The following is a 26,350-nucleotide window of genomic DNA, read 5'->3' on the forward strand; positions in this document are numbered from 1 at the left end:
TGTGTGTGTGTGTGTGTGTGTGTGTGTGTGTGTGTGTGTGTGTGTGTGTGTGTGTGTGTGTGTGTGTGTGTGTGTGTGTGTGTGTGTGTGTGTGTGTGTGTGTGTGTGTGTGTGTGTGTGTGTGTGTGTGTGTGTGTGTGTGTGTGTGTGTGTGTGTGCAGTTTATGTTCCATCTGCGCAGGTCTCCCTTCCTGCAGGTGTTCAACAACAGTCCAGATGAGAGTTCATATTACAGACATCAGTTCATGAGACAAGACCTGACTCAGTCTCTCATCATGATCCAACCTATCCTGTATGCGTACTCCTTCAGTGGACCCCCCGAGGTACACACACACACACACATGTACTCCTTCAGTGGACCCCCCGAGGTACACACACACACACACACACACATGTACTCCTTCAGTGGACCCCCTGAGGTACACACACACATGCGTGTTGTAACGCCCGGGATTCATAACAACCCGGAAAGTCAACATCTTAGCCACTAGCCTGAGGGGCAATTCCCCCTTGACCGGGGGAGATATTAATTAGGCTTTTGGTCATCAGGCAGAGGCTCTGAGCCACTACTGCTACACTCACCCCCCCCCCCTTTGACCTCCTCATCTACAACCTAGAATCAGCTCTTTTTGAAAATCTTTGAATACGGCTTAAATAAAAAAAAGTTCAATTTATGGGTAAAAAAAGATTATCTATCAAAAAGATAGCTTATATGATTTAATCAAATAACACTGTTTCAAATTGTTTAGAATTTTATGTTGGACTTTTTGACAAAATATGGGTCAATACATGGGTATTTGGTGGTGTACGACTCTCAAATTAGGATCAGCATCGGACACAAAACTGTTGCATGGGTGGAACTGTAATATTAAGGAGCTGTGTCTGGTGTGTTTCAGCCTGTGCTGTTGGACAGCAGCAGTATCCTACCAGACAGAATCCTACTGATGGACACCTTCTTCCAGATACTCATCTACCATGGAGAGGTATGCACGCACACGCACACGCACACGCACACGCACACGCACACGCACACGCACACGCACACACACGCACACAGACATAGACGCACACAGACATAGACACACACACACACACACACACACACACACACACACACACACACACACACACACACACACACACACACACACACACACACACACACACACACAGGCCCTCATTTATCAAAGGAACATAGAAACCTGCATAGATCTAAGCCCGGGAATCATCTCACCACGGGGCTCACATCGTGTGATTTATCAAACAGTCGTATCCTTGTCAATCACGGCGTAAGAATGGCCGGGTGTGGATAAATGTGCCGGATGAATAATCCAGCCCATGTTTCAGAGGCCTCGCCGCCACAAGTTCTTTTACATAAAGAAGCGGAAGGCAGTCGAGAAGAGGAACTTCTCCTCGGACGGTGTGAAGTTTCCACATCACTCATCTCCCATGTATTCATTCACACACGGCTATTTACGCAGCACAGAAGCCAGTGATATGTGCGGAATGGCACAGGCTGTATTAGCATAGACAGGGGACGGGCACAGACAGTAGTTACACCGATACCTGACACAGTTAATTCAATAATATCGCAATATTGTGCAGATCCTCACAGGCCGAAACCTTACCCAGCTTGGCATGTCCAGTAGAGTTGATGCAGCGACCGTGGCCCGGACCGCAGTGTGTATGGCACAATGGGCCCTAGTTTGCGTGCCGCCTTATCCGTTATACCTAAACCTTTTTGGCGTTTTTGACTATTTTTGTATAGCCGATGTACATCGACACGTTGTGAGCTTGTAGACTGGCTATTTTAACTATTTTAAAATGTTTTTCAAAATAGTAAAAAATGGCAAAAAAAGTTTAGGCATAAGGCGCAAGATCAGGTATTCCGTGAGATAATAATCTCCTACACAAATCACACCAGATTTTTTATATTAATTTCACCCAGCAGCAGAGGATATGACTCCAGCTGCAGTAAGCCCTGGAGACGTGCGCGCCTAAATGAAAATCCTCTCGCACACGCGCTTATACTGAGGTCTTAACATGTTTAGATGCCTGTCAGATTGTCTGACGATGAAAAGGATTTGCGTATATGAGCTGAAGACATGACCTGAGATTCGTTGGGGTTTGCTCACGTCGTCAATGATAAATGCCATTGCCGACAGTTGCATTGAGATGACCATATATGCCCATTTTTTGGGCACACATACTGTACAGTGTGTACATGACACGCGTACATCAGTGAAGTAAATGAGGTAAATTATTTTAAGTTTACTTTTTAATAATTTATTACCGGAGGAGTTATGTTGTTAGAGTTTCATGTTTGTAATGTTTTCTTTTGTCAATCTTCTGTTTTTTTAACTCTCTCTCTCTCTCTCTCTCTCACAGACTGTATCTCAGTGGCGTACGGCAGGGTATCAAGAAATGCCAGAATATGAAAACTTCAAACATCTTCTTCAAGCTCCAGTTGACGACGCCCAGGAACTCCTGCAGACCCGTTTCCCCATGCCCAGATACATCGACACACAGCATGGAGGAAGCCAGGTATACAATACAATATATACAATGTACAATATATCTCTGTCGGGCAGAAACCAACTACAGTATGGGGGGGGGGGGGGGAGACAAATAATCATTTTTTAAAAACAACACAATACTGCCTCGTCAAAGTTGGTATTGTGACTTTATACATTGTCATATACTTGCATGTGTTATATTATCATCACTTTACTGAAATCCAGCTCAAGTGGAGTTGGGAGGTTTTTGACCAGTGAATGTGGAGATAGTTGTTTTGTCCATTTTATTGATTAGAATGACTAAGTCGGACGGAAAAAAAACCTGAGTTGGAGTTCAGTTACGTTTGAGGATCCAATGGAGTCAGGAGGTTTAGTCAGAAGCGCTTTTTAATACTATTCATTGGTTCAATATTTGTAAAAACCCACACACAGACGTAAAGGGTGTTCAGTAGCACTGATTTATAAAAAATACTGAGATAATACTGAGAAAAATTAGATATAAGGTTTGCGCCTGACACCGACGATATAACACTAGTTTGAAATCTTGCTTTAAATGTCCACCGATCATGTCATCTGTTGGCACATTTTTAACCATCCACAGTCCACTTCTGAGACACAGAGCATGTAAACAGTCTGTGTGTCGGAAGTGTCCCTGAGCAAAGACACTTGTAACTTCTCTCAGAGCACTGTGTGTGAAGGTGTTGTCCTATTGAGACACTTAGATTATGTGGTCTGGTAGGACACCTACTGGTTGACAAGAGGTATTGCATTAAGTTAAAAACAATTCCTGCTCTGCCCAAAAGGTTTTTCTGAATGAGCTCAGCATTAGGCATGGCAAGGCCGTTTTATTTGTATAGAACAACAACAAGGCAACAATGTGCTTTACACAGAACATCAAGCAAAGGAAACACAATTATACAATGACATTAGGATGCATGAAACAAAAGAACTTAAAGAAAAATAACAGATACAGTTACAGTGCAGAAGAGAGAGAAAAATAAGAGTAACTCAATCAAAGGCAGCGGCAAACAGAAAGGTCTTTAGTTGTGTTTTAAAAGAAATAAGAGTGGCAGCAGACCTGCAGCTTTATGGGAGTTTGTTCCAGATTTGTGGTGCATAGAAACTAAATGCTGCTTCCCCACGTTTAGTTTTAGTTTTAGGGACAGAAAGCAGACCTTTACCAGATGAACCTGAGAGGTCTGGATGGTCCATGATATCGCGCAAGATCAGAAATGTATTTTTGGCACTAAAACCATTCAAAGCTTTATAGACCAACAGTAGCATTTTTAAATAAATGATTTGACACACAGGGAGCCAGTGTAAGGATTTAAGAACTGGAGTGATATGCTCCATTAATGCTCCACTTTCTTGGTATTAGTAAGGACTCGAGCAGTAGCGTTCTGAATCAACTGCAGTCGTCTGATAGAGTTTTTTAAGGAGACATGTATTTCAGACATTTTGGCTTTCACACGGTCAGGATATGGATTGCAGATAGGATATGGATTGCAGATTGATGATGATGATGATGATGATGATGATGATGATGATGTGTGTTCCAGGCTCGTTTCCTGCTCTCCAAGGTGAATCCGTCTCAAACCCACAACAACATGTACGCCTGGGCCCAGGTACGACCTTTAAACCTCTCACCCTAACCACACATTCATTCATTCATTTAGAGTTGAGTTTGTTCAATATCGACTCAAGAACGTTTATATTGACCTCATTGTCTCTCCCTCTCTCTTCTTCCTCACTCTGTCCCATCCTTTATTTCTACACTCCCCCCCGTGTCTCTTTCTCTCTGTCTGTCTATTCGTCTGTCTCTCTTTCTCTATCGCTGTCTCTATCTGTCTCTATCTGTCTCTATCTGTCTCTATCTCTGTCTCTATCTGTCTCTATCTCTGTCTCTATCTCTGTATCTTTTTCTTATGTCTCTGTCTCTCTCCCTCTGTCTTTCTTTCTCTATTACTGTCTCTCTCTGTCTCTCTCTTTGTATCTTTCTCTCTGTCTCTCTGTTGCTCTCTCTCTCTCTCCCTCCCCCTCTCTCTCTCTCCCTCTCTCCCTCTGTCTCTCTGTCCCTGTCTCTCTCTCTCTCTCTCTCTCTCTCTCTCTCTCTCTCTCTCTCTCTCTCTCTCTCTCTCTCTCTCTCTCTCTCTTCTCTTTCTCTTTCTCTTTCTCTCTCTCTTTCTCTCTCTCTAGGAGTCAGGCGCTCCCATCCTGACTGATGACGTCAGTCTCCAGGTATTTATGGATCACCTGAAGAAGTTGGCTGTCTCCAGCGCTGCCTGAGTGAGAAGGACAAACGGCACATCCATTTGAAATTATATCCGTTAGCTCATGAATATTTCACATACATATCTGTTAAATATTAATATTTGACATTAACATCTGTTAGATATTTTACGATATTTACGTTATATCAGTTAAGTGTTAATATATGACATCTGTTAGATATTCATATTTGTCAATAATTAAATATTAATATTTTTCATTATATATGTTGAATGTTCATATTTGACATTTTATATAAATTATATATAGTTAGTTTATACATTTCAACGTAGAGATAAAACCGGGAGTCAACTGGGGTAGACTTGTGTAAACAGTGCCGCCCATATAAATCTATCCTGCAGCCATTTTGTTTGTCGTCTTTGTCGGGTGGAAACCTCATTATGTCCAAAACTGTTACTTTGCAGGATTAAAATTCAAAATGTGCAAAAGTGGCAGATCTACAAGCTCAAAACGTGTCGCTTTGCGCCACGTTTCGAGCTTGCAGATCTGCTACTTTTGATGCTTATGTGTGTGGCGCTGTAGTGTGATCAAGTGGGGCGTTAATTCGCCAAAGAATAACAAAAAGTTAGAATAGGGACATAAGAGGTTTCTGCCCAACAGCAACATTGTGTTAGTTTATGCGTTTTGTGACGTGGTCTTCCCTCCTCAACGCCATTCCACGTGGGTTTGTTGAAGTGGTTGATCATAATCGTCAAGAAATGTGCAAAGGATGATTGTATATTATTGTATGTTTTACTCATAGAAAGGTTTTTTGCTTTACGTTTGACAACACACTTGAAAGCTTAACTAAGCATTTGAATGACTTAGGACCATTACACGTGCGGCAGTGCAGACTTTCAATAGCGAGCTATGTTAAAGGAGTAGTTCACCCAAAAGATTACTTATTTTCTATCAATTACAAACCCTATGAAGCATTGAATTCATGGAGATTTGTTTTTATCACATTCCTAAGATAATAATTTGATGACTATTGGCATGAGACTCGGCCGCTCATCAAATTATTGGCTTAGAAATGCGATTTAAAAACAAAAAAATCTATGAATTCAAGGCTTCATGGGGTGTGTAATTGATAGAAAATAAGTAATCTTTTGGGTGAACTACTACTAAACAAGAGATGTTTAATGCATAACGTTGTACTGTGTAACATTGTCAATTAAACAAAAGTTATTTGTTATAGAAAATATTCACTGGTATATTTCCTCATAATAACCATTCTCCATTAATGTGTTTTTGACAACTTTTTTTCGTTTTTTTAGTCGCGAGTGTCACTCGAGACTAAATGAGGCATGCATCAGAAATGTACCAGAAATGTATTTGCATACCGTTTAGTTTCTGACAACTTTTGATGGTGCTTTCCAAAAATATCCTCAGTGTTGGGAGGACCCTGCAGCATTCGTTTTGGAGCGGTACTTCTGTGGTTTTGTTTCGAAATGAATTCTGGGTATCGTAGTACCAACAGACCACAGACAGATGCTGTAATGACAACGGAGCTACCAGGGCTGTCACCAGAAACACTGAATGTTACACAGTAGGACTTTAATAGTCTACTTGATCATACTTCAGCGTCACACAAAACGTATCAAAAGTAGCATATCTGCAAGCTGTAGATCTGCTACTTTCGCCGTTTTTGAATTTGAATCCTGAGGTTTCCACCCGACAGAGACAATAATTATGCTCCGTCACACTATGGCGTGGTATGTCTCAGTATGCGTTGCGATACAATTCTATTGTGAGCTTGTAGAGCTGCTATTTCCAGTCTTTACCCAGCTAGCTGGACAGTAGAAGTTGGCTCCCCGTTTTATTTCTGCTCTATGGTGACAATATGACACTAAATTATTTAGCTTCCGCTGCCTATTGGATAATTTATACTTTGTGTGTGACTTGCAGAGAATAATTGATTTTTCAAATGAAAATGTATGTATGCGTTTGTTTGTTTGTTTGGTTGAAAATATGTTTATACGTTGTTACCGTGGTGACCGGACCATGTGATTAATCAATACATCATTCACAAAAACAAGCGACCTTTATTTTCCTGACTTCATGTGGTTTGAGTACTGATTGTGTGTGTGTGTGTGTGTGTGTGTGTTTCCTCCTGTTCAGTCAACCTAACGTTTCATTCAATTTGTGTGAGAATGGTGCAGCTGTTGTTTTTTCATTGTTTCAATAAAACTGGCAAAATCAGAAATCGGGGGAGTGTCTTTTCCCGGTGTTTCGCCCAGGTGGACAGGGTTTTGAGGTCAGGTTTAGGCATAATTTCTATGAGGTTAAGGTTAGGGTTAGACATAGTGTTTGTGAGGTTAGGTTTAGGCATAGTTTTAGTGAAGTTAAATGTTAGGGTTTAGACGCAATCAAGGCGAAACACCAATGAAAGAGGGAGTCTCATCAGGGATCATGTTAGGTTGTCTCTAGTCTCGCATAGCCACACCCTTCACAGCTCCGCCTACTCTGCTTATTATAACGTTGCTGTCGTGCAGAAACCTCTTATCTCCATATTCTAACTTTTTTTGTTTTTTTCCCCCCATAAATCAAAGCATCAAAAGTAGCAGATCCGCAACCCAATGTGTTTTAAGCTTGTAGATCTGCTATTCTTTCATTTGAATTCTGAAAAGTAACAGTTTTGGACATGAGGTTTCCACCCGACAGAGACGATAAGCAACTTTGGGCTTTTTCCCCCTGTAAAGTTGCTTGTGAATATTGGTAGTAGCATGTTGCATTTTTTGGGGGCTTGATTCTATAGTGTAGTTGCTTATTTTGGACTTGCTTCCCAAATGTTGTTTAAACCGGTGGTCCTCAAACATTTTCATGTAAAGGACCCCCAAATTATTTTTGTCCGTGGACCCCCATATGAAAAGATGTTGTGCCAGGGGCCCCATACAAGATTTGTGGTAAAATGTTTCAACTACAGTCCAAATATTTCAATTTTCATAGATCTTTTGAAAATAGCCGATCTTCAAGTAGATTGGCTATTTTCAAAGGTTAAAGTGGTTCAACTGATTATGATGCTATCAAATACAAAAATGTGCAACTACTTGAAAAATGCAGGAAACAACGAAATGGAGTAAACAAAATGGTCAAAACTGCCCAAAAGAATTTCTTAAATGAAAGCATTGAGGCAAACAAAAGCCACCCACAAAAGCTGTGGGAAGCGCTACAGAAATTGGAAGCAACGAAATGTAGTAAACAAAATGGTCAAAACTGCCAAAAAGAATTTCTTAAATGAAAGCATTCAGGTTTGTACGGTTCTGACCACATCCATGCTCACTATGACAAACTAGGGGCTAAAAAAGACTCCTTCTCATTCAAACCAGTAAATGCTGATGATGTGCAGAAAAAACTATTCGCCCTCCAGCCAAACAAGGCCACCGGCCTTGACAATATCCCCACCAGATTCCTCAGAGACGCAGCTACTGCTATTGCCCCCATAGTTGCCCAAATCACAAACCTATCCATCAGCCAGTGTCACGTCCCACAGGATTTCAAGTTGGCAAGAGTAATCCCTCTGCATAAAAAAGGAAGCAAATTAGAACCTGCAAAGCAAATTAGAACCTAACCTCACGAGTCACAGAAACTATGCCTAACCCTAACCTTAAACCTAACCTCACAGGAACTTAGCCCCTTTCGGGACCCTGTTTACCTTTTTTGTATTTGGGAAGGCGGTATACCAGGGTCCCTTGTTGGTTAGAACACGCTCTCTCGTACCGGCGGCTACCACTGTCTGGTCTCGGGCCTACAGCTCGTCGCTTAGAAGTTGCAGAGACTTCTCAAAGGTACCAACAAGAGCAATACTAACACGCGAGAAAGCGGCATCAAAAAGCGGGGATCGGCGATGCCGTTTAACATTTTTAATAATTTAGTAAACCTTAAGCTCATTTCTCACACTCTGCTCCACTGCCCATGTTCCGCCTCCCCGCGGTGACTGACAAGCTGCGCGTCCTACGTTACTGCCTCTGATTGGCGAGCTCCTACATGCTTGCATGACAATCACAACGCGGGGAGGCGGGACATGGGAAGTGGAGCTGCAGGAGCAGAGTGTGAGAAGAGCGTGTTCTAACCAAGAACAGAGAGCGTGTTCTAACCAACAAGGGACCCTGGATACCGCCTTCCCAAATACAAAAAAGGTAAACAGGGTCCCGAAAGGGGCTAACAGGAACTATGCCTAAACCTAACCTCAAATCCACACCCACCTAGAAGAAACACCGGGAAAAGAGAGAGTCCGTTGTGGTGATCGTGTGGCCTATGGCCACTTCTTTTGGGCTGGTTTTGGTAGACCTGGCTGCTTGTTTCTCTCAACATCTGGCAGTAGTAGTAGTAGTAGTAGTAGTACTCTCCTCAGGCAGAGCTGTGGAAGGGTCTGGCTATGTTGTCTGTCTCTCTGTATCTCTCTCTCCATCTGTCTTTAGATATCTCTCTCTTTGTGTATCTCAATCATCTTCCATCCAGTCATACAGCTGCCCTGGCTTCACTGTTTGTCGTACGATGAAGAATAGGCCTATTAGGCTTAAGTTGTTGAAAGGTCAACATAATTGTACAGAGCTGTAGAAAGATGAGATTGGGCGATCGGGTGGTGCAGTGGTTAAAGTACCTGCCCAGTGCCCACCACCGCACCAAGGACTTTCCTGATTCAAACTAATGATCAATGCTTATTGTCAAGCACTGAAGTCACTTAACAAACAGCATTTAATCCCCATGCAGAGATGCAGGTGTCACGGCAGCAATAGCAGCCAGTAAGAATGAAACACAGGACAGCAGTTATGCTATACTGCTAAGAGCAAGTGTCAAGAAGAGCTATTGATCATTAATTGAATCAGCTGTGTGGAGATTTTTTGTGTGGAGGCTTTTTCTGTCATTTTATTTTTGAAACTGTGTCTCAACCAATCAGAAGGTCCCATGATCCCTTCAGGCTATGGGACGCTGGAATCAATCACTGCAGCCCAATATAGTCTAGTCCATTCATAAAAGTAAGACTTTGGCACTGTACTGTAGCTATGAGTGTGTGCAGCTAGTTTGATCTCCTCTCTATAATTATCATGTTGCCATATTTTGTAACCATTCACCTCAGGGCGGACAAGGCAAGTTAGTAGGCCAGAGAGGCTTATTGTCAGTATCAGTGGAGAACGCAGGAGTCTATCCCTTTTTCAATGCGCTAGACCCCTGGGAGTTGGATTGCTGAGGTGGAGCGTGACACCTACCATCAGCTCCCAGTACTTATAACACGTCTTGCTGCGCCCAAGCCATGCTACTCTTACACTGAGTTGGCGGTGCCCGGGATGGAACCTAGAACTTTGTGCTTCCCGGCAATCTGGGAACCCATCGCCAAATGAAAAGGAAAAACAGCGCCCTCTGCTGTTTTTGACCATCTCAGTTGGCTCTGGGAGGAAGTTGACGTAGCACCCGTGCGCAAGGAAACCTGGGTTTTGGTCTGCCTTCAGCGCATCACTTCCGGTGGTGCGACTATGTTTTCATTCCCACTAACAATATTTCTACACGGAACACTAACACCACTTCTCCCAGAGAACATGGATCGTTTTGGTTATAAGCCCACTTGTTTCTATGATGAAAGAGCAAGTTAAACTGTAAATATCTTTCCGTGGTTTTGTCTGCTCCGCGGACGCTATTGTTAAATTAGTTTCGGTTTGTTTCGAGTGGGGAAGGATCGACGGACACGTGAATCCCGCCTACTACATTTGATTGGGTAAAGCGTTGCCTGCTTCCTGATCTGAAGGCACGCCCACTTGTAGGCCAGTGCGTACGCGATATGACGAACCCCCCCCGACAGATTCAAACGCAGAGCAGAATCTGTTCTTGAGAGATTAGCTTCCCGGTAACCCGGACACAGACAGGCTGTCACGACCGTGGCCCCTGCCCCTTTCCTGGCCTGTGTGCCGCCCCCGTCCTCGTCATGTAAAGCCCTGTCCTTGTCCTGTATGGTGTGTCCCTGCTCCCTGCTCTTGCTCTTGCTCACCCACTCCCCTCCCTGTGCAGCTTTGAGTGAGAGACTGTAGTTTTGTTATATTGTTTCGAAAATGGCTTAAATGTTTTTTGGATATTTTATCGGAATTCCTCACCTCAACATGTATTTGGAAGTCAATTAAAATCTCAGACCAATGAAAATTGGACTCACCATCATTTTATATGGCTCTTTGACAATAATTGGCAGACCTCTCGGATTAATGCCATTTTAACATATTTCCCCAACTAGGATTTCCTAGGACTTTTAATATGTTGTTCTGGACACCTCAGAGAAATTCTGTTTGGTGAAGAAACTTCTGTTACAATTACTTTGATGTGAAACGCTAGTTTGGCTGGACTATGATAACCACCTGGGCAACCCAGCTGGGTGAGCTGAGTGTTGACTCTGAAGTATTTAATGGTCTGCCTGTATGTGAAGTTGCCAGATTATTAGTCCATAGTATAGTCTTGTTTGTTGAAGCCACTCCAAGAGACTGTTGCGCCCTGTTTTAGGGAGAACTTGTGTTTGTGTTGTATTCTGTCTGTTAAGTAAAGTAAAGTTTTACATATTTATCAGCGAATCAGTTATTTGTCCTTATGGATGCCCAGCAGCTGAAGCAGGAAGTGTTGTTTATAAACAATGAATGACTGCATCCTGCAACCAGGCACACACACTTCCTGTCCTTCATACACAGACAGACAGACAGACAGACAGACAGACAGACAGACAGACAGACAGACAGACAGACAGACAGGTCTCTATTCTAGGCTTGCATTATAAGTGATGAAAATATCTTCATATTTTAACATATCAACGTCAAAGCTCAATGCTTGGTTTAACAGTTTGAAACGTAATTATCAGTTTGAAAAAATATTGAAACTACTGAAACTACAGACAGAAATAAACTCTATTTGCATATTTATAGAATAGTATTTTTTTTTCTAGTGAAGCACCCTCTATTGTTATTGTTCCTAATAATGATATGGGACATACACACACATCAGTCACAATTTAATTGACCGCACTCTTGTATTTTTTTATTTTATATTTCTATATTGTTGCATGGTATTCTGTGTAATGCACCAACCTCTTCTATGTGCGTCTGTCTGTCTGGCTGGCTGGCAAATAAAATGATTCTGATTCTGATCAAGTTCTGTATCAAATACAATTTATATAAAAAATACCCCAGCACATAAATTATATACAACCATAACAGTCACACTTTCAAATGTACAACGGCAGTATACAGTTGTAAATATATCATTGTGTCTGTTGATTACAAATGATGCTTTATATTCAAATGAATGGGACTGATATTAACAGCCATCTACGGTATGAAATTATATCATGGAAGACCATCAATCAATCAATCAATCATTGTTAGAATTTTTATAGACAGATAGATAGATAGAGATAATTTGCAGAAACATAAAACCCAATTGTCTTTTCTTTTCTTTTTTAAAACATCCACCAATCACACTTGGTCTTTTCAAATCGCCTCTTTCTCATTGGTGGTTTCCATGGTGTCCTTGTTGCCCGTGGCGTCCATGGCCACCTTGTCGTCCTTCTCCATGGCTCGTTTCTTGGAGCGTTTCATCAGACAACACTTGACCACGACCACGGCCACCACCAGCAGCACCACCAGCAACATCACCGCGATCAGCACCGGGATCAGTATCCCAGACTGGGCGCCGTCGATGGTCTCCACCGCGCCTCCTCCTCGTCCTGCTCCCCCAGCGGGGGCGGAGCCGTCCGTAGGAGGCACGCAGGCGGCCGATTGCTCGTCGTGAGGAGCCCCCTGCGCGTCGTAGCACACGCAGCGGTACGACCCCGGCGTGTTGACGCAGCCCAGCCTGCAGGGGGCGCTCAGGCACTCGTCCACGTCCCGGCACGTCCAGGACTCGTCCTTCTCGTAGCCGTCCGCGCACGGCCCGCAGACGTCCAGCTGGTCGAGGCGCACGCCGTTGACCTCCCAGTGGCCGGACGGGGCGGAGCAGTTGAGCTCCACCTCCTCGCCGGACCAGCACTTCAAGGTCATCCTGCCGGGCTGGTCGGGGTGCTGCGTGAGGGAGCGAGAGCTGTTGATGAACGGGGCTCTGCAGTCGCCCTTCTCTACCCCGGGGTGTGGCTGTGGTTGTGATGACGATGCTGGTGGAGGTGGTGGTGGTTGAGTTGGTGGTGTTTGTGGTGGTTGTGTTGGTTGTTGTTGTGGTGGTGGTGATGGTGATGATGTTGGTGCTGGTGTTGATGTCTGTGTTAATGTGGTCCTTGGTCTAGCGTCGGGGGAAGGCGTAACGGGTAAAAACGTTACAGAGTCTGTCTCTACATCATGTGTCTCTTCTTGTCCAGGTGTCTCGTACTTGCATATGAAGGGGTGTTTGGTCTTGCTGCTGCAGCTGCTGTCCAACAGTCCCCAGTCCTCCTTAGACACTACAGAGAGCATAAGGCAGCGGAGGTTGCAAGTCTCCTGAGGTTCCTTCACCCACCGGTAGCTGTGCACCTGTGTCTTTTCGCTGCCGTCCTTCGTCCACTCGAAGCCCTTCAGAGGGAGGTGAAGGTCCACGCATCTGGTGTTTTCTTTCCGCAGGCCCAGCCAGAAGTTGGAGGGTCCGTCCCGGCCGGGCAGCGGGGTAGACACGGCGGCGAGGACGTCCTCTATTTCCTGCTGGGTGGCCAGCGTGGTGAGGACCCCCCCTTTCTGAGAGTGGGAGCATTGGCTCAGGGCGTCGTCGAAACTCACCTCGTCGTGGTGCACGACGTAGCGCGCCCCGGGCTCGCCGGAGACCGCGAGGACACCGCAGAGGATGAGCGTCCACAGAGCAGACGTCCGGCCGCAGGACGCCTCCATGGTGCTTCAAGATCAACCCTGTCCCTGACGGCCTTGGATCTCCCAGTTGAACACGGCTAACAGTCCTCCTGTCACTGACGCTAACACGACATGATCCTCACCGCTCCTGGTTCACTCTGAGCTCTGTGCTGGGAACTGGCACTCTGCTGGGAGCTGCACAGTAGCCCGCGCAGGACACACACACACACACACACACACACACACACACACACACACACACACGCACACCCCGCCCTAACAGCCTGGAGGCCCCCCCCAGCCCTGCCGATTGCTTTCTCAGTCCCCTCCCCTCCAAGACAACAAGCACAGGAAGTGTGTTGGGACTTGATAGGAAGCTTCCACTTCCTCCTCACAGTGGAGGAATTAAGAAAAAAATAAAACGAAAAAAAAATCATTATGTGTGCTGTCGACTTCTGAAGACATATATACCGACTTTTAACCTTTATTTAAACTGTAAAATCACAGTCCTCTACCGGCGGTGGCTACTGGTGACCTGCCCAGAGCAACCACAGTCTTTCTTCTGCTGTTGGCCACTGATCAAACTCTCAAGACAGATTTCTGGATTATTAATATAATCATTGTTTAACTGAGGGGTTTCCCGGTTTCCCAGCCACTGACCAACTTCAACTTTATTGTCACATCACAGGTTTACAGGTGTAAAAAAAAAAAAAAGTGACTGAAATTATGTGTCGTACAAGATCATTTGACATTTTCAGGAGAGGAGAAAACAATAGAGATGGCTGGAAAACAGGTCAGAAATATTGCTAATATGAGATTTTTTAAAACTGTACAGTGATCCTTTAACTATAGCAAAGCTTTAGCAGAACACTGTAGTCAACATTCTGTAAACCTATAGGGATCGGGCACAGTGACGAGTCACCGTTAACTCCGCCCACTTTCGACGCCATCTTACATGACCAGTTTGATGCTCTGCTACATCACTCTGTAGTCCTATGCTTGTTGACAACAACACTATGGAGATCAGATGTTGGAGATCAAAGAAACGTCATATGGCTTGGGTGTCAGCAGACGAAATAACATAACCTTCAACAACATTACCAAACACATATAGGCTCTCTACCTGTGCTCCAACAAGCATTACAGCACACAATAAAAAATATAAACATCTGTTGTGCTGATCAGATGTAGTCTCACAGAGCAGAGCCCTGGCTAAGTGGCTAGCGGCTAAGCTAGCAGTTTTAATGGGAAGTTTGCGGCCGTATTAGCTACATCAGGCATTAAAAAAAAAATGCTATCGAATATCTTAAATACAATGAGATTGAGCTAACAAAAAAAGTTTTGTTTCTCTATGTGTCCAGTCTGAGAAAAGTTGTCTAGCGTGGGTGGCTCACGGTGGCTGAGATAAACAGGGACTAAACAGGGATAAAACTATATTTTATTTCGGTTACACAATAAGCAAGAAACTTTTTAGGTAAACCAGCCTATGAAATGAATGATTGTGACTCTGACTGGGCACCGTCATTACATCTGGGGCACAGATGTAATGCCTTTTTTCCCCCAGGTAGCATGCCTTTGCGTCCACGTTCAGCCTCTCTCTGTATGGTATCTCTCTGTCACGCATTGTCTGGTCCATCTTCTGTCCTTTACCAATACATTCGTTGTAGTGTATGCGTTCAGGACACGTCGTGAGTAACTGTCAATGTTGTTGATACGAGCTGTTGTTATAGTGATCATCGAAAAGATGGCCACCGGGACTACGTCCTTCTGGGCCTGGCCACACCTTTCGCCCGATCCCTATACTGTAATAAATCACTGCTCCAATTTACAGTTTAGCTTGTAAATTGTCCAACTTGTGGGTTAACAGCTGCTCTTCATAAATAGTCAATATTGTTATTATTATTTTTTTTAATACATGATCATGATAAAAGATGATCGATGAAAGTGCGATAAGGAAAACCCTAGGGCTGTCCTCGACTAAGACATTATTAGTCGACTAATAATCATAGTGATTTCTCAACTAATCGGTTGATTTAATTAACAAAATGTGTAAAATGTGTTTTGCTGCGTAGCCTTTTCAGGTTGGTGGGGTTGAGAACTGAACATTCTGATGTTGATTAAACTGCTGGCTATTGAAAGTTATTGACTGATTTGTGCCTTAAGCCTTATTTTATTTTCAGGCTGTTTTCGAAACGTGTCAACAAATCTTGACAAATGTTGACCAATCTTGGGGGTATCTCGTATCTGGGACAAAATATTTTGAATGGGGGCCCACAGCCGAAACATATCAATTTAAAGGTCCTTGACATGAAAATGTTTGAGAAACACTGCTGAAAAGGTCATCAGTAGATGGAGTATATTGTTCCCAGGATAACTTGTGGACAAAATGTCATGTTAGGAGTTAGGCTAGACGTGAACAATATATATTCATAACATTAATGTTATCTCTCTCTGTTACAGCCAGTTAGTACACCCTTCATGCCCTATCGACTTCGTATGGCGCTAAGGGCAGCCATATGGCATGGTAACAGGTAAAACATGAGAAAGTCTGTCCAAGGCATGGTTTCTCAAAGTGTGTGCCGCAGATTACTTTTGTTATATTTGGAATTTGCCAATATCCCTTCAGTTTAACCCTCTATACTTGAGCTGAGTTGCGTTGCACTAGAGGGAACATTTCCGAATGTTCCCTCATGACATACTGTATATTAAGGGGGGGGGGGGGGGGGGGGGATTTACATATTTATGTACCGTAAAAGTAAGGTGCTATAAGTTAACAATGTAATTCAGCGGTGCCGTGGATGAAAAAGTTATTTACAGGGTTGCCCTGAGCCAAAAAGGTTTGAGAACCACGTACTGCTCTATAAGGGCATCGTACTTAAAACGTTTTCATACCATAAGGTGATATTTGGAAGACTGTCAGCAATCCAAAATCTGAATGGAACTCATTACTTCATGCTGGCCTGCTGGGTCATCATTGTTCCATAACCATGCTGATAACACCTATCAAACAAGACACTTCCTTAACCACTTATGCTGGCCGGAGTCCCCCATGGGATCTAAACTAGGCCCCCTCCTTTCCCCTCTACACCTAATCTGTTCTCACTGAATATTCCCCCCAGAATAGGGATGCTTGGGTTCATGTGGTTGGGTTCAAGACTGTCATTTATACATTGGAATGCGGCATGCCCTCTTTGTAATGTGTTGTATGAGGAGGGGAAGTAAACTCAGACTACAAGACAGAGTGTCAGGACATAAACATGCCATAAGGACAAACAATGAAGACATTTCAAAGAAAAAACCCAACAGTGACCCATCTATCTTGAAAGCTGTTGTGTAGTGATCACATTCCACAGTCTATGGATTGATCGTGTGTGTGTGTGTGTGTGTGTGTGTGTGTGTGTGTGTGTGTGTGTGTGTGTGTGTGTGTGTGTGTGTGTGTGTGTGTGTGTGTGTGTGTGTGTGTGTGTGTGTGTGTGTGTGTGTGTGTGTGTGTGTGTGTGTGTGTGTGTGTGTGTGTGTGTGTGCGTGCGTGCGTGCGCGCTGCGCGCGCGCGCGCAGAGCTCCAGGAACAGCTGTCAGATAGTACTCCTATGTCTGTCTGTCTCTGTGTCTGTCTCTCTCTCTCTCTCTCTCTCTCTCTCTATGTCTGTCTCTCTGTGTGTGTGTGTGTGTGTGTGTGTGTGTCTCTCTATCTCTCTCTAAACAGAAAGTATAGAGGAAATGTGTGGTTATGTCCGATAACTAACACCAGGATGACCCTTTCACACACACACACACACACACACACACACACACACACACACACACACACACACACACACACACACACACACACACACACACACACACACACACACACACACACACTGCCAGTTTCACACACTCCTCTGATTGCGGTCACTCAGATTCAGTAAAACCTCATTGTTGTCACGGAGACTCAGATGCTTCCTGTGTCCAGGAGGAAGTGACTGATGAATGACAGGAAGTAGAAGAGGGGAGGTGGGGCTTCGGCAAATGGACCGTCGGCATGGCTACGCAACAGAGGAATGAATTGATTGTTCATCTCAGACGTCTGATTCACTCACATTTGTAAACAGCCTCTCATAGCCAGTTGAGTACGTTGCTAATTCACCCACCATTGGTTGGTCCTGCATACATTAGTCCAGTGGTTCCCAAACTGGGGGTCCATCTTTAAATGTTCAACATTGTTTTCTCACTCAACAGTAAACAAACCAACATACAGTATAAGTGTATACACAGGGTATATGCACATTTCTAAAGTTACAATTTAAGGACTTTTAAGAGCCTTTTAATACCAAATTGGCCAAATTGTAAAATATTACGTACAAAATAGGCAAACGTGAAAATAGCCGATCTACAAGCTTTGTGAGGCCAATTTCACAATATTTATCTGCGGAACTGAGTCAAACTAAATGTAATGCCTACAATTCAAGTGCTTGTCGGGGGGGGGGGGGGGTGCCCAGTTCAAATATGATTATTTTGGGGGGTTGCAGCCTGAAAAGTTTGGGAACCACTGCATTAGTCAACCATTTACTGGTTATAGTATTTGAGAGACCTTTTTGATGAGAGTTGATCATTGTTAATGACCTTGAACATTCAGCTTTCTCACTCAACAGGTATAGGGGATTGCCTGGGTATCACCCTTTTCTTTTCTTGTATCTTTACATTTACATGATGTGGTCAAGAAGTTAAAGGGAGAGTTCACCCCAAAAATGACTTATTTTCTATCAATTACACACCCCATGAAGCCTTGAATTCATAGAGATTCTTTTTGTTTTTGTCGCATTCCTAAGACAATAATTTGATGACCGGCGCAAAGATGCTAATGCCAAATTATTGGCTTAGGAATGCGACAAAAACTATGAAATCTCCATGAATTCAAGTCTCCATGGGGTGTGTGATCGCTAGAAAAAAAGTCATTTTGGGGGTGAACTATCCCTTTAAGCTCTGTCTCCACCTCTCCTTGCACTGAGAGCACAGTCTGTCCTCTCTGGTCAGCCAGGTTTGCCAGCCTTTCTCGATCTGTGAGGCTGAGCACTCTGTCTGTACATTGTTATCAGTTTATTACTGTGGACAAAATAGTCTGCCACGGTGTACTGTTTGTTCAGAGCCAGTGAGCAAGCATTCAAGTTTACTATGGGGTTTTGTTGTTCTGATCAAATGGGTTTCATAGTTTTGTTTATGTTGACTGATAATTTGATCGGGTTGGATTTGTCAAGAAATTATGTAAATGTCCTGATTGTTAGTAGTGTTAGGAGGGTCTGATGCTAGTCTGTTGAGCATCTGGATCAGTTGACAGAGGGAAGTCTGTTATGTTGATTTCTTGGCTTTTGGGGGATGTGAAATGATAGGATTCAGGGACATTATTAGGTACTCCCCCACCTCTCTCTCTCTCTCTCTCTTGCACACACTCTCTCTAAACAGAAAGTATAGGAAATGTGTGGTTATGTCCGATAACTAACACCAGGATGACCCTTTCAGAACACACACACACACACACACACACACACACACACACACACACACACACACACACACACACACACACACACACACACACACACACACACACACACACACACACACACAATTTCTTACATGTTTTTTTACCCTGATTAATTGTTATCAGGTGAAAAGACAACAAGTTGATTTTCAGTGTCACGTCCTGCAGCAAAGAGTATAATTTGACTGTAGAAGCAACATTGTCAAGTGGTGTAACTGGTTTGTGTCAATTGGTGTAACCAGCATTTTTTAAAAGGACGCTGGTAGTGGGCATTAGAAGGGTGTGTATATAGGGGTAACAGGTGCAATAATCAAGGAAGGCACAGGTAGCGGGGAGCACAAACAGTTCTTACCAGCGCCACAGAAGAAAGCATTAGAGAATCACAGCTACAGAAACCACACTGGAATTACGACTGGTAGCCTACATTAATTTTACATGTCACGTGTTGGTATAGCACTTCACTAACTGTGAACTTTATTGTATAACATGCAGTGGAGGTATATAATGCACTTTATTTTAAATAGGTTGTATGCATACTGCACATCCTCAAGGTAAAAACTAAATTCAAATTGCATTGATTTCACATTTATTAGAGAATAGCTTCTGATGTACCTATATTTGTTATGTAGTGTATTGATATCTGTTATGCATAGTTATGTATTGTTGTTTTAGTGTCAACTACTTGTTTATACCCAAAATGACTGGCAATGACTGGCAATTTGTAGCAATTGTGTAAATATTAGGTGTTAAATGTTATTTTTACACCAAATCTCTTTGGTGAAAACAGCCAAGGCATTGTGAGCTTGTAGATCTGCAGTTTTTGCCGAATGTTCATGCTAGAATTACGGGATAGGGTTCATGTGGTTAGTGTCACTTTAAGTGCTTGAGCTTGACTCACTCCAATTGTTGTACCACTCTGTCTTATGGCTGTTAAACTGACTCTATTGTTATTGTACAAGTTCAGGTTGCCATCCCATGATACCACACTGAAGGCGTGGCAAGGCCAGTTTGCCGGTATTTGTATAGCACATTTCAATAACAAAGCCATTCATTTTGCTCTATGAACATTGAGTACAAGACACAGAGCAAAAATTAACACATTATAAACGGACATTTGTTTACAATAGAAATAAAAATTTGTAAAAAATAAATGCAGAACAAAATAAGAATTATAGCGCAGAAGAATGATTAAAACAAATCTCAATATAAGGCAGTGGTGAGCAGAAAGGGTTTTAGCTTTGATTTTAAAGAACTGAGAGTTACGGCCGACCTGCAGTTCTCTGGGAGTTTGTTCAGATACTGTGTATGTGGTGCATTAAAACGGACCGCTGCTTCTCCGCGTTTAGTTCTGATTCTTAGCGCCACTTAAAGGTAGGGTAAGGGATTTTCTTTGGTTAAAATAAATCTATATTCTGAGGGTACTCATTGCTATAGAGTTTGCTCAGTGACAGGCGACCGGTATCAGTCAGGATACCGATTAAACAAGTGAAATTGGAAGTGATGTCACAGAAATGAGCAGACAAAATTGGAACTGGAACACTATAAAAAATTAAGCTGATAAGTGGGTACCATCTCCTGATTGGCTGACATTTTGTCACCTACCGTTATTAAAGAGTAGGAGAGACATTGTTACTGAACAGATGCTGTTGTAGTTTTTGAAAACCAGCATCCGCATTAGGTTCAAATCAACAGCTTACGATGACCATTCCAGGCAATTTGTAACCGTCCACCAGTCAATGTCAGAACCTTTTATGGCAGACAAAGTGGATCGGGAGATGGCTTTCTAAAATCAAGAATCATGTCTTTGGTTTTGAACCACATTTAGGTTAAAGTGTGCGTGCGTGTGTGAGAGAGACATACTAGGTTTGATTCTTTTCGGTTTCAAATGCTCTGCTTATCTCTGCTCATATGCCTATAGAGAAGATGTCCTGTCATTAAACAGAATCCTATGAGAGGACTAATTACACAGCAATCCCTTGGGCAATCCTCCGAAAGAGTAGAACACTTTGCACAAAATAACTATATAATAATTTTGTAGCACCTCTTTTTCTTAGAAGTCTATGTACTTGACCTTTGACCGTGTTGTCGGTTGACCGTGTCAGCCGGGTCATCTCCAGCGCTTCATGAGCGCGGTCAGATGAGGTCATCGCTTGGTCATCCTCATCGATGACAAATCCACCACGTGTATCTTTGAGGATAGGATGTGCTTTGATCCCAACTTCCTGTTTTGAGCTTCTGTCGTGTGTGTGTGTGTGTGTGTGTGTGTGTGTGTGTGTGTGTGTGTGTGTGTGTGTGTGTGTGTGTGTGTGTGTGTGTGTGTGTGTGTGTGTGTGTGTGTGTGTGTGTGTGTGTGTGTGTTTTTCATCATCTCTGTACAAAGTGTTCTACTCTCTCGGAGGATAGCCCAAGGGAATGCTGGGTAATTAGTCCTCTGGTAGGATTGTGTTTAATGACAGGACATCTTCAGAGATAAGCAGAGCATTTGGACCTTAACGATACAATCGGTGACTCCTTTTAAAGGGATAGTTCACCCAAAAATACATTTGTTTTCTATCGATAGTCACCCCATGGAGACTTGAATTCATGGATATTTTTTGGGTTTTGTTGCAAAATATTGGTGGTCTCTGCAGGTGGGTATTGTACGAGGGCTCAAGCTACCGTGGTCACCAGATCCTGCTCCAGCGAGGTTGATGATTGGAAGTTTGGCGGCTGGCAGCGGATTGGATCCCTACGACCATTAGTTCAGGTATGGAGTCATCTACAATTCTCACTAGTGCTGAGAGATCATGTTTCTTCACTATACAGTTTGCAAAAATGCATCTGTTTTTCTTTTTTTCCTTTCTTTATTTTGGTGCATTTTTTTTAATGATAGGATGGGGACAATATGTTTTTATATCTCAAAACCAAAATGTTAATAGTATCAGAATATTTCATATTTTGATATATTTGTTAGCACAAATGTTTTATAATTTCATTAAATACTCCCTTCACAGATCACCAGACCGCAATCATTTTAAATATATGTTTATACAAAATGAATGTGATCTCCACTCCAACAGAAACAAATGTACTTCTGCCTGCGGAGCAAGGAGACAGGCTGTGTGATGACCCTGACAGGAACCCTGGATGACATCAAACTGATGAGACTACAGGCCCTGGAGGAGACCGGGGCAGTGGACCACGTCTGGCTCTACCAGGGTGGGCTGCTATCCTGCAAGGTGCGTACATTGATCAATGACTGGTCGTGGTTAGTTACAGCAGTTGTTCTCAAACTTTTTCATGTCAAGGGCCTTGGTCGTTGAATGCTTTTCAAATTATGTTTAGGACCTTGAAATCTATTCTATGGGAGACCGGGAAACAATTGTAGGGTGTACAGGACTGGTGTGATGTGTTCTCTTTTCTTTGTTTTGGTTAATAATCGTGTAGCAGAGTTTTGTATGAGTTGTAGTCTGTCTATGGCTTGTTTTGGTAGTCCTGTGAGTAGAGCATTACAGTAATCTAGGCGGCAGGTGATGAAGGCATGACTTTTTCTGCATCTGGTTGTGACAGGAAGGGTCGGACCTTTGCTATATTTGAGATTACTTTATTGATGTGAGATGTCAGTATCTCAATTTGTTACATAGATAGAAGCTCAAGAATTAGTACAAAATTACAGTGTAGCTTTAAGCAGACACAAGTAGAATCTTTTAGATTTAAAGTGGTGTGTCCAAAAATCATGTAATCTCCAAAGAACTGATAGTGGTGTTGGAAGGTTAGGTTCCAAGTGCAGCTCTGTGTTGGAATTTGGGATTGTAATAACTTTGCACTCTGTAACCTCTAGTCTTTTCTTTCTCCTGGGTCTATGAACTTGAATTCATAAGAACAATGATGAATATTCATGTCCATAAAGGAAAACCTGTTTTAATGTTAATTCATCAATGTCATTTCACAGCACTTTAATTCCGCCATCTTAGAGTTTCAAATTGTGTAAAAATCATAAAATGGACTAAAACTGAGAAAAATGGGGAATATCGCAAAAACATCCTAGGTTGAAGAAGTCAGTAAATGCATACAAAATAGTGCAAATGTTAACAATAAATGGACCTTTACAAAATTACCTTTGATTTCCTAATGCGCATTTACATCTCTGCTGATTCTTAATTATTCTTCTCATTCCATTTGTCAGCATATTTGCAGTTAAGAAAAATAATCAACCACAAACAAAGTCACTGATTACCCTAATGCACTGTTTCCCAAACAGTGGGTCGGGACCTATTTTTATCATTATTTCAAAAGATTTTTTTTAATTATAATGTTCATATTTCATACATTAAAAAAAAGTTTTTTTTGTCACATTTTTCTAAATAATTTCATACATAAAATAAATGTAAAGAAATTCCATAAATTAACTTTTAAGAAGAAGTGATAATAGCTCACATTGTGAGCTTGTAGATCTGCTATTTTCACTAGCTTGGGTCCCTGGGAGACATCAAATTTCTCGTTTGGGAACCACTGCCCTAATGTCCCTGTTTGTCTCTGTGTCTCTCTCTCTCTCTCTCCACCTCCGTGTGTGCAGCTGGTAGAGGACTGTTATCTGGAGACCACCAGCAACGTGATGATGGCTGGCAGCGTGGCAAGGACAGCCAGCTGTGGAGCATCACCGCGGACGGCCTGGTTCGGTGCCACCTCAAACCTGAGCTGCTCCTGGAGATTAAAGGTATCACTGGCTTATCGAGCTGTACTGTACTGTATGCTTCTAAAGTTGCTTTTGTTGATTAAATACCAATAATGTGTGAGGCATCATGTTAGAGGGAAATACTTACTAGTTGTGTCAACCTGGCATCCCTATTTGGGGCATGTTAGGTGAAATGTTTAAAAAAAAACAAAGAAGAAGAACAAAAAAAAATGTCTTAAAATTGCTGATCTACAAGCTCACAACGCACGATACAACACATTGTGAGCTTGTAGCTATTCGTCAACCACTTAAGCCCTATCAACGAAGTAGATAGGGCTTAAGTGGTTAATATGGTACCAGTAACCAGTGCATCTATTAAGTTTGAGTGTGACTTGGTTTCAGTCCTACTAGAAAGAATGCGAGCACTACAGTCAAACATGAACGATGAGACAAACTTGCCGGGTGAATGGCTCAGGATCATCTAATGGGCCTAGCTGATGAAGGCATAGAGTCCTGATTGCCTTGTTGCCTCTTTACTTTTCAAGTAAAATAAAAGAAGTATCTGAGAGACACAATGTGAGTGCTGGCATCAATCTCTTCATTGTTAGTTTCAGTCTTAACCCAATGTCACCATCTCCTGGTGTGTTGGTGAGGAGCAGTTGTACAGCACTAAAGATATCAGGGTTGTCTCAAACCTGAATTTCACTGAAGGGTCAGTGATGTACAACAGGATTCCAAGGCAGCACCTACTGTACAGTGATAATAATGATCTAACGTCAACAACACATCATGTATCGGCAGGATAATTTGCAACAATGCCTATCTATCATTCTATCCATCATCCTATCCATCCCGTTCCCTCAGGTCCAGTGACCTCCTGGTGCAAGCTCCGAACCTGGGGTGACAGGGCTTTCTCTGTGGCTGCCCCCTCCCTCCCCAACCATATCAGAGACGCCCCCTTTGTTTTAGTATTTCTTTCTTATACAGTTTTTTTTCTTTCTCTCTTTTATCCTCCCTTATGTAAAGCGACTTTGAGAACTTAGAAAAGCGCTATATAATTCTGAGGTATTATTATGACTGGCATCTAAAGTGTGTTTATGCATGGTGTATGTTTTTTATGGTGCATTCTGGGAATTCTTTAGAGAGCTGAAATTCCATTCATCTACAATGATGTTGGCCTCAGCAATGTGTCGAAGTGTCCCTGAGCAATGCAAATCCAAATGCTTAGTGACAAAAAGGAGTACCACAAAAAGGATAACCACACTTAAACGCTATATACTTTGTCATACAACTTATAGTGAAAATAGCCAATCTACAAAATCGCAGTGTGTCGCTTTATGATTATAGAGCAGATATTTTTGCTACTTTTTGAAAATCCTTGACATTTTAAAAACATGTTTTGAAATGTTTAAACAAATGTTTGTACTGTACCTTTTTTCACTAGAATGACATGCCCAAAATTGGTACTTACTGGAATACCTTCTGAGTGTCTTGTGGGGTTAAATTGTAAAGTAAAACCCGATTTGTAACTGATGGTCTTTGTTTCACAGGGGGTCAGCAGTATGACAAGAACCAGGTGATCCTCAACACGTTTGATGAGAGAAAGCTGAGCCAAAGGTGGACATTGCAGATTCTATAATATACCAGCTCTGCCATGTTCTTAAGAGCCCTCTACTGCAGCTCTGCCCATGGGACCTACTGTAGCTCTGTGATGCAGCTCCATTGTAGGACCCAGTTTGCACCAGAAATTAGCCCCAGTTGGACTTATATATAGCTATATAGTGTTACTATAGCTTTATATGATTGTCTTGTTGAAACCTGTCTGATGTGAAACATAGTGGTACTCTTCACTTGTACAGATAGATACATATGTAGGTATTTCTATCAATGAGTGTATTCTTTTGTTCTGAAAATGTTCTGATAGTTCATTTGATTGTTCCTTGATTGATTCCTTTTAGTTAGTATCTGGCACAGCATACCAAAGAGACAGTTTAATGCACCTTCAATCCCAGTGGTCTGTATTCGTTGACTGAAAACTCAGCCCTGTGCTAATGCTGCATTCAACCTTCCTCCATAATAGTACAATATGGATTCAATCTTTTCTGACTGTTTTTTTGACTGCTTCATTCATGTTGTTCCACGTGCCTTAAGAGTTTAAAGATGCTTTTAGGAAATCTATTTTTTTCCCTTTGTAAAGTTTTGATATCTTAGGTTTTATACATAATTAAAAAAATCACAACCCATTGTCCTCAACATATATGGTGCTTAATTTAAATGTATGTGACCCCCCCCCCCCCCCCATAAAATGATATCACCCAGTGATCACCCCCCCCCCCCTTCCTTCCACCCCCCAAAAACAACTCCAATAACTTTAATAATAAATAAGAAACTGCATGAAACTAATGAACTCAAAAAGAGCTTAGAAATTGAACTAAATGGACACACAGTACTACTGTGACAGTAATGTGTGCGTGTCCGTGTGTGTGTTCTCTGTGGTGCTGCTGCCCTCTGCTGGTAGAGTCATAGTAGCACTGCTGCAGGCAGCAGACTTAGGTACGCCAGACAGACTGGGGCTCAGACTGACATGATGGGTGGAGGGTGGTCTTATATT

The 26,350-nt window shown here is 42.6% G+C and overlaps 1 protein-coding gene and 1 long non-coding RNA gene across 3 annotated transcripts in view; both read left to right on the top strand.

The window, feature by feature from the left end:
- Positions 1-6,829, top strand: part of sec23a (Sec23 homolog A, coat complex II component) — a 39,640-nt gene extending 32,811 nt beyond the window's left edge. Inside the window, exons 16-21 of one of the 2 annotated variants that reach the window (XR_013932162.1) lie at positions 162-323; positions 897-983; positions 2,389-2,544; positions 4,076-4,141; positions 4,713-5,233; positions 5,283-6,829. Coding sequence is in view for 1 of the 2 variants with exons in the window: in XM_080414755.1 (XP_080270881.1) it covers positions 162-323; positions 897-983; positions 2,389-2,544; positions 4,076-4,141; positions 4,713-4,802 (561 nt within the window). In the remaining variant the exon portion in view is untranslated. Of the gene's footprint in view, positions 1-161; positions 324-896; positions 984-2,388; positions 2,545-4,075; positions 4,142-4,712 lie in introns of both variants that reach the window. The other variant, XM_080414755.1, reaches the window with a different exon arrangement.
- A 14,944-nt stretch (positions 6,830-21,773) lies between these two features.
- LOC308074627 lies at positions 21,774-23,694 on the top strand. Its single transcript, XR_013932131.1, has 3 exons — positions 21,774-21,831; positions 22,145-22,303; positions 23,641-23,694. It is a non-coding gene; the product is annotated as an uncharacterized lncRNA (long non-coding RNA).
- Positions 23,695-26,350: the final 2,656 nt, after the last annotated feature.

Source organism: Gymnoscopelus braueri (genome assembly GCF_963280865.1).
Source record: "Gymnoscopelus braueri genome assembly, chromosome: 19".
In the NCBI taxonomy this organism is placed as follows: Eukaryota; Metazoa; Chordata; class Actinopteri; order Myctophiformes; family Myctophidae; genus Gymnoscopelus; species Gymnoscopelus braueri.